This window comes from Apus apus, chromosome 3 (genome assembly GCF_020740795.1).
Source record: "Apus apus isolate bApuApu2 chromosome 3, bApuApu2.pri.cur, whole genome shotgun sequence".
Taxonomy (NCBI): domain Eukaryota; kingdom Metazoa; phylum Chordata; class Aves; order Apodiformes; family Apodidae; genus Apus; species Apus apus.
In genome coordinates this window covers 29899080-29909451 of record NC_067284.1, presented here as the reverse complement: position 1 = coordinate 29909451, position 10372 = coordinate 29899080, and the positions used below count along the sequence as shown (strand labels likewise).

At 43.2% G+C, this 10372-nt stretch overlaps 1 protein-coding gene across 1 annotated transcript; it reads right to left on the bottom strand.

The window, feature by feature from the left end:
* Positions 1-2185: 2185 nt before the first annotated feature.
* On the bottom strand, positions 2186-9249 carry RPS7 (ribosomal protein S7). The gene is made up of 7 exons (XM_051613962.1): positions 9131-9249; positions 8429-8510; positions 8031-8102; positions 6300-6443; positions 4716-4780; positions 2876-3026; positions 2186-2302 (listed from the first exon to the last, which is right to left on the bottom strand). Exons 2-7 carry the CDS (start codon positions 8501-8503, stop codon positions 2225-2227), a joined length of 585 nt encoding a protein of 194 aa, XP_051469922.1. The 5' UTR covers positions 8504-8510; positions 9131-9249; the 3' UTR covers positions 2186-2224.
* Between the last annotated feature and the right edge of the window lie 1123 nt (positions 9250-10372).

Below are 10372 nucleotides of genomic sequence, written 5' to 3'. Positions count from 1 at the left end.
TCAAAGGGCTTGCAACACGAGCCAAGAAAAATCTATAGCCAGCTGGCAATGCCTGGGAACATTTGCAATCTTTACATTCAGTTTACCAGACTTTTCCTCCCCCGCTTACTCCCTTCCCAGTGCTTCAAAACTAGAAACTCTACTGACATTTTTATTACCATGAAGAGATCAAACCCCAGTCACATTTCACCATGAAACAGGAAACGGTCTACTGAAGCCTGCTGAGTATCACCTCTTCTTGCAGATGTTACACAGCCCCAGCAGATTCACCAACCTCTAACTAAAGGTAGTCAAGTCTCTAAATACTCCCCAGACTACTTCTCTCAACCCACACCAGCAAATACCTGTTTGCACAGGCTACCAGCTGTGACTGTTGTAGTGAAGCTCACTAAAATGTCTGACTTGAAACTAGAATTACCTGGGGGGACCTGGGACATGGCATTTCCAACCTGAGTAGTATCAATTTTCAAAATGAAAACTTGAATTCAGAAGTTCTGGTGCTCCTTCTGCTTTAAGATCTTTTGTGTTTACTCTCCAAGCAGGCAGCCAGGATTCAGGGTTATTATACACCTACAGCTTCCCTCATCTAATTCTAAGGGAATTTGATGAATTGACTTCTGCTGAATCATCCAGGACGAAAAACAGTTGAGTAAGAAGATACAGTAGTCTGAGAAGGGAGGAAAAAAAGGCCTTAAGGCAAGCCAGCAAGATACAGCGTGTTTTTTTGTGCAAACATTCAAGCACTGTCAGTAAAAAGCAGGAAATTGACTATTTGCAACAGGGCAGGTGTTTTCCCTGTTCTCTTTGCAATGTCTGCACCAAAAGTAATAGCACACAGCTACCTGTCCTGTCCTACTAAACAAAAGTTACAGCATGACTTAAAACCTTTACTTGTTCAATTCAAAAGCAATATAGAACTGGTTTTAATCTTCTAGTTCTTCACAACTGAAGAGAGGTATCAAATGGGAAGCAACCAAAACCACAGTAAATAAGGAAGTAAAGGTACAAAGACACTCAGTAAATGGCACTTCTCCACCTACTCTCAGGTAGGAAGACACAAGTTATTAAGAGCTCCAAATACACAAAATGTTACCTACTTAGCTCTTCACTTTATAGGCTGCTTCCATCATTAGATGCCTTTACTGCATGAAGCACTTACTCCTAAGTAAGAAAGCAGGCTGTTAAGTAAAATTTAGTACTAAACTCATTAATTGCTCAGAATGTTTACATGCCTGACTCCATGCTCCCCAAGCTGGAAAAAAAAAAATTCACCTGCTGAAAGCATTTCTAACCATAGATACCCAAGTAAAAAATGTAGTGTTTTCAGGACACCATCACGCAGGCTTTGGCTGCTGATCCACAGTCCTTTCCCTCCTCTCCCTGTATCACCAAGTGTGTACTGAACCGTTAAAACACAATCTAAAATAAACCCCAAACATGCCAGTATGAAGCAATGACTGCCGGAGTATCTATGCCTGCCCTCAGTTATTAGCCATGAGTAATGTTACCTGAACAGTGTTATACAGACACCTAACGCTAATATACAGATACAAAAATCCATGATTTCTGAAAACAAGAACAATACCTAAAAATTAGTCTTTGCCCAGCAAGGCAGTCAAGCACTCAGAAGTGAAAACGTCTCCCCATTTCATTCTGATGAAGGTGAAAAGCTGCAGGACACAGTCTTAGGTAAAAACTAGTAGTATGCAACTTCACCACTTAGAGCAAGAGTTACCTATACCTCCCTCAAAATATTTCCCCAGAAAAATCAATCCCCTTTTTCATATGCCATTGCTCCATGTTTCAAAGGTCACACCACCTGCTATGCAGACTTCTTTCAGTGTCAGAAAAATGTAAGTTTTCAACTGGTATTCTTGTGTGCAAAACCTGGAAGTTCCACCGGTCTACAGTAATGCTCCACATTCACCCCAAAAGGTGAGTCTTGACATACTTCAGGTGTATTTTTCAATGCCAATTCTTTTTGCAGACACTGGACTTTTTTTTTTTTCCCCAAGAGTTGTGTTGTGACAGCACCTAGAACAACCTAAGAGGGCTACCAATAAAGTACTGGTGACTTTATGCTTTGATACACAACTGTCACTCACCCAGACAGTAAAGAAGTCCCATGAACCAATTAATGCCCATCTGTGTTTCTGGAATTCAAAATAAAATTGAAATTACTCTGTTATATGAACAGTTGTTTATTCAGCCATTTTTTTGCACTTTACAGCTGGAATTCTGGAAATTCAAACACCACATCTTTGCCTGTGAGCTTCTTGTAGACACCAGAAAATGTTTCCACCTGTGAAGACAAACAATCTTGTTTATAGATGCTGTGTAAGCAAATAAAATCTGTGTTAACATACTTCAGGTACTACACTAATTCCCACTGCATCTTCACTCTGAGGTTCATTATTTTCTTCTAAAGTATCTGAGCATTTATACAGAATACATGTTTTCAAGATAGTATTTTGAACCTCTCTGATTTGCAACCATAGGGAACATGGAGAGTTGAGTGGTTCTCAACCTGTTCCCACAGAAAAAAACCTAAGCAAAGTAATGGAGAAAAGAACTAAGTGCTTCACCCAATATAGAACAACAAAAAACAACCCCCAAATAAACATCCAACAAAACACTGCCTGTTCCCATGAAGGAACCAATACAGCTACTTTATGATCCAGGAGTCTTGGTAGGTTGAACTACAGTTTTAGTTCAAAACTGTCTTGCCTCATCTTCAGCATCTTACTCCAAATACAAACAGAAGCTTCTTCACTGCCACAAGTCAAAATGCAGTCTTTTGCTGTACCACATAAGCAGCCTCTCAGCTATGTCAGAATGCCACCCCATCTTGCATAAGTAAAGCTTTTTCATTTACCTTGTGTTCAACATTGTTCTGTTGTGCTTTGTCCAAATGGACTTTTATGAGCCTGCTGCCGTCCAGTTTTACACGGATTCTCTTGCCCACGATTTCACTTGGGAAGACCAGGTCTTCAAGAATGGCATCGTGCACTGCAGTAAGTGTACGGCTGAAATGCCACATGTGTGTCATTAAAACATGTTCTCTCATCAAGTTTTCCCATTTACTAAGGCTTAAACCTTACACAGCATGCTTGAGCTGAAAATTCAGTGGTGTTTTGTTTTAATGCTGCTGTGTGACAACAACACAATGGTCATGCAAAAATAAAAGCAAAATTCTACACTGAGTACAGAAGCTTAATGACTGCATGAGGAGAAAGCGTCAGTAGGCAAGCTTCCCACCTTTTAGATAACATGTTGATTTACAGTAACAGCCCTTAAATGCTATTTTATTTCTATACATTTTAGGAAGATTTTATTTAAATAAGAACCAAGTTGTCCTATCTGCAGTTCTTCCAGGGACACTCACTGAAATGCGCAAGTACCTTTAACTACCCAGAGTATGCTCACAGGAGACCCAGTTTTGAAAACAAAAAAACCCCAAACAAACAAACAAACAAAAACCAAAAAACCCCACAACAGATTCTTTTTGTCTGCCTAAACCCAAGCAGCTTAAAACACCAATGAGTAACATGAAGTGGTAAGTTTAGTCCATGTTTAGGACTACATTGGTGTTCTTAAACTGTGTGGAAGTAAGCCAAAATGAGAAAAGTGAATCCAGGTTATTCTGTGCATGAGTCTATACAACTAGCAAGACTTCCAGCTTCCCCATCTGCAGTTTCAAGGCAATATCACTAGTAACTAAGACCTGTGCCTACAGCAGGATTTCAAACTTGCAAATATTGGGATAGCTAAGGAAGACAAACATCAATCACATTTCTACGCTTCACAACATACGTATCACTTTTACAACACTACCAGCTGGATCTAGTCTCAAGCTGAGAAAGGGACAGTCCTGCACACTCTCCTTCCCTTATGCTGGAAGTGGGAGTGTGATAATCACAGACAGAGATGCCAACTTCTCCAGCCACTGTGCAATACCAGTTTTAATGTAACAAAGAGCCCTCTAAAGGACTGCAGCTAGACAAGTACTATAAAACCACACCTTTAAAATCTGAAGATTTAAAAATAAAATAATAGGCATAATGCAGGTGTAATACTAGAGCTGGGAGAAGTTACTAGAATGTGTCATAAAGGTCAAATTTTAAGACATGGACTACATAATGATATAGAAAGATAGAGAACAGTACAAAAGAGGCACTGACATCCACATTGACACAGTAGTGTTGATTGTCTAGCAATAGAGACTAGATGAGAGCAGGGAGGCCATTTAAGACACGATTATGCTACTGTTGTTAAAGACATACACCAAAGGACCACTCATACCCACACCCCTCCTCAATCACTCTCTCCCCTTCCAGTGCACCAGCCTTTACTTGTGTAGTCTGACATGTCATGTTGCTCTTCCTACAGCTTAAAAAAAATATAATTCTTGCCAGCACACTGTGGTAACAGAGACAACAGGTGGGGATTTCTTAACCCAATATTGCTAGCTAAAAATTGGCTACAGCTGTAACTGGAAATACAGATGGAGTTCTAAGAAATGCAACACAGTGCACAACGATGAGCTTTTTCATGCACCCTGCAGCAAATGCCAGATACCATTTCAAGTAGTAAGAGAAAGCACCAGACCACTAAATCACTTCAATGACTTCTCAAAAAGTCAACTAAACACTACTTGACCAAACTACCAACCTACAAAAGAAGGCTGTCATACTGAATCAGTATTATTTACTTACCTCCTGGGACGCTTTTGCTTGTTTTTTGTGCGGCTTTTTCTTGTTGGCTTGGGCAGAATCCTCCTCTGTTAGGGAAGCAAAAGAAACCAAAAAAAGGCATTTATCAGTACCCTAGTATTTACAATCAACTGAAAACACAACACATGCACTTTTTTTTTCCCCCCACTAGAAACATATATGTAACACTGAAAAAGGAGCCTCAAGTAAGCTTAAAGCTACACCAGCACTGGAACCTGATATTGACTGCAGAAGCTGAAGTACTGGTATTTCTTAATTTCTAATCTACTGATCCTGTGTTCAGTGCACTCAAAATTTATATTTTTACTCCCTCCACTATGACTACAACCACAGTAGTTTACTGTGTCATACCAACAATCGGAACACACTTCCTTGGGAACAGAACACTCAAAAGAATTTTACAATTTCTGTTAGATACAGCCTTTGGTGTGAAGCAGAGTAGTAAACTATCTCAATCCCAGGGACAGCTAGGTGAAATCTGAGATTGCAAAGATAGTTTGAATAACCTTGGCGTTTGTGTAATCTGTTTCAAAAGCAGGATCTAAAGATGTTGACATCATCTTAGGTCAGTAAAACTTATTTTCTACTTCCCTATCTGCAAGGGTGTATGTTTTCAAACACTGAGTTGTCCATGCAGTTGCAGCCACTTGCAGTGTTTTCTACCAACACATCACAGCTGCTCCATGACCACATCCCTAACAGTCTTACTATAACCCAAACTAGGTCATGTCATATTCAAAAGCAAAAGCATTTCACCTACAGCAGGAGAATCACATGCATTCCTTTCTAAAATACGTATTACTAAGCTGACAGGGAATTCTCAGGCACTTGAAGTGAGCCAGAGGCACTTAATTAGAATTCTTCTTGACATAAAGATTCAGGGTAAGGTGCTCTGACACTGAAAATTATGTTATGAAGAATTTTTGTAAAAAGAGATGCAATCTAACAGCTAACTGTCCACCTTGCAAACAGATCTCTGGAATTGTGTTCACCCCTTAGCGCTGCCCAGAAAGCCCTCTATCACTGTTTCACAGCTTAGCTCCTTCCATAAATTCAGAATTTGAGACAGTTTTTAAATTTCTATTAACTTAAATTTTAAATGCTTAGATTACATAAGCATAGCAAAGCTCCAATTAGTATTTCCTCCCTTTTGCTTTCAAGCTTTGCTTCTCAAACTTCTGAAGCACTAAGAGACCAGAACAAGAATGTGGTATCCTCCTCCAAAAAGATTAACATCTCACCCAGTTTACATAGCCTTGGCTACTGCCTGAAATCACTTTAGCTTACATCCAGAAAGACATTCATCGTATTTCCTGCTGGTACAAAAATACACATTATACCACTGTTATCTTGAATAGACAAGACCAGAAGGGTACTGCAGCACTGGAACAGGTTATTCGGAGATTGCGGAAACTCCATCCTCAGACGTTTTTGAGACTCCACTAGACAAAACCATGGCTGACCTGATCTAATGTTGGCAATAGCTCCACTTCATGCTCAAAGCTGAACTAGCTGACCACCAAGGAGCCTTTCAAATCAACACTTAAATCACTTAATGTGTTTTACCTGAGCAATGAACACCACATGCTTTCCACTGAATTTCTTCTCCAGCTCCCGAACTAGCCGCACCTGAATCTTCTGAAAGGATTTCAGCTGAGGAACTGGTACGAAGATAATGATGGCCTTTCTGCCACCACCTACTTCAATTTCCTAAAACAGAAGTAGAAAGTAAACACTACACAGGGATCAAGAAGCCATGTTTGGTTTGATCTTGAAACCTCTGAGCACAGAGATTTGATAGTCCTGCTTACAACTTTGGGAAAAGAAAAAAAAAAAAAGAACAAATAAAAAAAACCATCAGAAAACAGTACCTGTTTTAAAGCATTTAAGATCAACAAACAAAAACCTCGGTCACAGTGCTTGTTTTGCTATAAGAGTAACTGGGCAATAAATCCTGCCAGTCCTTTCAGAGCTGTATTGTCTGAATAGCAAAGCTTGTTCTTTCTGTGGGACAGGACTCAGAAGCTGAAATCCTAACTACACTGAATGCTGATCCTCACATCTGCAGTGGTAATTACAGGCTGATACAAAGCTTCAAAAAGTATTTGCTTCTACTGCAGACTCCAGACAAAGTTTACAGTAACAGATCTCTTACTTTTGAGCTGCTTCATCAAAACGGTCTTCTACACACCACTTGCCAAGGCCTGCATCACTACTCAACTAAAACATTTCCTTCCCCACCAAAGCAGCAAGTTTACATCACACTAACATGGATTATTTTTTCCCCCGGTTTGTTTCTCCAACAGTTGACCAAAACCAAAGAAGTTTATATAGGCTCACAAGGTACTTCTTCCATGAACCTACCTACAGAGACATCCTTAATCTCTAATAGAATGGAAAGCTGAATTGTTTTTCATCAATTACATTCCCACATAAGCTAACTCAGATGCCCATAGGGGATTTCTCACTAATAAAACCAAGTAGCTAAGTAAACAACAAAGACATTTAAAAAAACTCCTTGAGGACAGTATGCATTGCTGTACTTCAGCAGAAACAGTTCTTCTGAAGGCCCCTGAATACCAAGCTGACTTCTGAATTTCCAGATTCTTTCACTTAGCCCTAAAGCAGCCATGCATCTGTGTCTGTATTGGTGGGCCTTTGCAAGAACCAAAAAGCAACCTACTTAAGTCTTGGCTGCAGCAATTAGCTTCAAAAGTCCAATTCAATCTCCAAGGCTGACAAAAGCTAACAGTAGTTTCTTCTTCCTTAAGTTTTCAGTTGCCTTTGTAAATGAAAACTAAAATTTACAAACAGGCTAACCTACATGAACAAAGTCTGTCTAACACCTCGATCCACCTTCTATTACTTGGTACATATAAATGAGCAGTTACAATAAAAAATTATTTCCCAAAGACTATTACAGTTTAGGTTCCTGACAAAGATTCTGCAATGCCTACAGTACCAGCCAAAATTCACACATAAAAAGTCAGTTTTAGAACTCAAACCCTGTTCACAGAGACAGAAAGTAGAGCTACCATTTTTAAACATGTTTATTTAAAACACCAAACTGCTATCTAAGTTTTTACAATTATTTTCAGACCAGTTCATAAAAAACAACTATTAGAAAATCCTACATGTTAATAGCAAATACTAAAAGATAAACCACAACAGCATATAGTAAAACAATCATAGGCCATAAGACCCAGTTAAGGACAGCACTGACCTAAAATATTAACACTTGCAAAAATTAAACACAGAGCCAGTCACCAGGCAATTCTTGGTGAAGGCCTAGCCTACCTTAGCTGCTGTGATGTTCAACTCCCGCAGCTGAGCCTTTAAGTCAGAGTTCATTTCCAACTCCAGCAGAGCCTACAGAAGTGAAGTTGCAGAATAATCCATTACATACAGTTCAGCCCATGAGAACCTTTGAAACTCGAGTCTGTCCACAACACCAGAGAGCAGTTTGATGCTTTTTACCACAACCAATATCAAAGATTTAACTTCCAGTAAGCCACACTGATAGATGCCACTAGTTCAACTGGTGGAAATACAGGCTGACTGTCCCCATTTAAGAAAAACTAAGAAAGAGTACACGTTTAGCCAGGACCACAGGCAAAGTTTTCGCCCTAGACAACTGTCACAACGCTGTCTCGATAACCTGCAGTTACCAAACAGCAGCAGGAAAAGACACGTACCTGGGATATACCAGACTCAAACTCATCTGGTTTCTCGCCATTAGGCTTCACAATCTTTGCGCTAGAGCTGAACATGGCCTTTCTGCAACGCAAAAGAACATCTCAGTTGTCACAAGGAACACGTCTTCTGCTACAAACACAGCAGGACTCTGCAATCCGGCCACTCATCCACATGTGCTAAAGTGAAGACAGAAAGACCCACACGAGCCCCAGCACATCGCTCCAGGGGATGCCGACCACAACATGACAAAACCGTTCGAGGGAACGAGACCTGCCCGCCTCTGCGTCCCGTGGGTGCCCCAAGGCGGCGGCAACAGCTGCAAGGCCCCAGAAGCACGGGGGAGACTGCCCGCCTGCTCACGGAGCCCCACGGGCCACTGGGCAGTCATTCCCGGCCCACAGGACTCCGGACTCGGCTCCGGCCCTTTCCTCCTGCTCGGAGGCCTACTGCCCCACCGCAGCGGCTTCTTTCGGGGCACCACCGGGGGAGGGCAGAGGAAAACCCCACTGGTTCCGCGACGCTCTCCTCCCCCAGCACCGGGCGCCCCGGCGACCATCGGGCCTCAGGAGAGCGGTAATCGGGGGTATCCCCACGCCGGGGCTGCCGCGGGGAGCGCCGCTCGGCGCCCAGATCCGTATTGCGGCAGCGGCAGGGAAAAAGCTGCCGACGCCACAGAGGCCCGCACGGCGCCAGGCACCCACCTCGCTCCGCGCCGGCCTAGGAAAAGGGAGAGCTCTCGCGAGAGCGGCTCAGATCGCGGCCCGGGAAGGCGCTCGCCCCGCCCACGCACGGCTGAAGCCAGACCAGGAAGAAGGGCAAAGGGATGCTCGCGTGCGCCGCCAGCCGACGGCAGCTTCCGCCAGTGCGAAGCCCGAGCGGACGGTTAGAGTCCTGGCGCGGCGCGCACGGATGAAGTCATGGGCAGCGGCTGTGCGCCGCGGGGCAGGGGAGGAGGGCAGGCGGGGCCAGGCCAGAGCCGCCGCTCCGCACATGCGCAGTGCCGGGGGCAGCGGGGCGGGCGCTGTGCCGCTTTGCGCCTGGCTCCCTCATCCAAAGACCTCCCTGTGACAGCGAGGGAAGGGCAAAGAAAAGCATACTCCGCTCTCTCTCCCGGAGTTGTGCCACGTCCTTGCTGCCCCTTGCTGCCCCGTGGGCCAGGCCCGCGTCAGCAGCCTCCCCGCCCTCATTATATAATAATGAGTGCGAAATCTCTAACTTACAAAAAAAAAAAATAATCCCATCGTGGATTGCCATTCTTGGCATTTTACGAGGCCATCCTTGTATATCCGAGTACAACATTCTGGGGCTCTAGCGTATTGAGTTTGGCTTTATCACAACAAAACCGTATTAGAGCTACAAGGGAAAACACAGTTTATACATTGGACTGTTTGTGGAGGCCCCCATCTTCTGTACATTAATCATCAGAGGCTCAGCTGAGGCACTGAATTCAACACATACCCAGACCTCCCCTTTGGAACATGCTTACCAAGAGACCTTGATTGAAATAGCAGGATGAGAAGCAGCTGAATGATGTATTTCAGCTCTAGATTGTTGGATGTACTAAATACATTTGCACTTGTGCTATTTCCTAGTGGCAATTCTTCCTTGGGTGCTGGTCAAGGTGAGAAGGCAAGCAGGGGCTGTGCAGCAGGCTGTAGGGTACGTTCCCTCCTGGGTGGTACTCCATGCCATTCAATGAGTCATTAGGGTCTAGGAGGCTGCTGGAGCTGGTGACTGGATTGGGCCCATTATAGAGTTGACAGGAGAACCTCAGCTGAGGGCACCTGTGAGATTTAGATTGCCTTTTAGTAACTGGGGATTTCAGAATGAATGCTTCAGGAGTGGGGTTGGGACTAGAGGTGATCTCCAGAGGTCCCTTCTAACTTCTGCCATTCTTTGATTCACTGTGAGGGTGGTGAGACACTGGAACAGGTTGCCCAGAG

Excerpts from the sequence above, each read along its gene's own strand:
- RPS7 (XM_051613962.1), bottom strand. The coding sequence starts at position 8,503 with ATGTTCAGCTCTAGCGCAAAGATTGTGAAGCCTAATGGCGAGAAACCA. Across the intron at positions 8,103-8,428 it reads TTGAGTCTGGTATATCCCAG|GCTCTGCTGGAGTTGGAAAT; the intron begins GTACGTGTCTTT and ends TCACTTCTGTAG. Across the intron at positions 3,027-4,715 it reads AAGCAAAAGCGTCCCAGGAG|CCGTACACTTACTGCAGTGC; the intron begins GTAAGTAAATAA and ends GTGGCATTTCAG.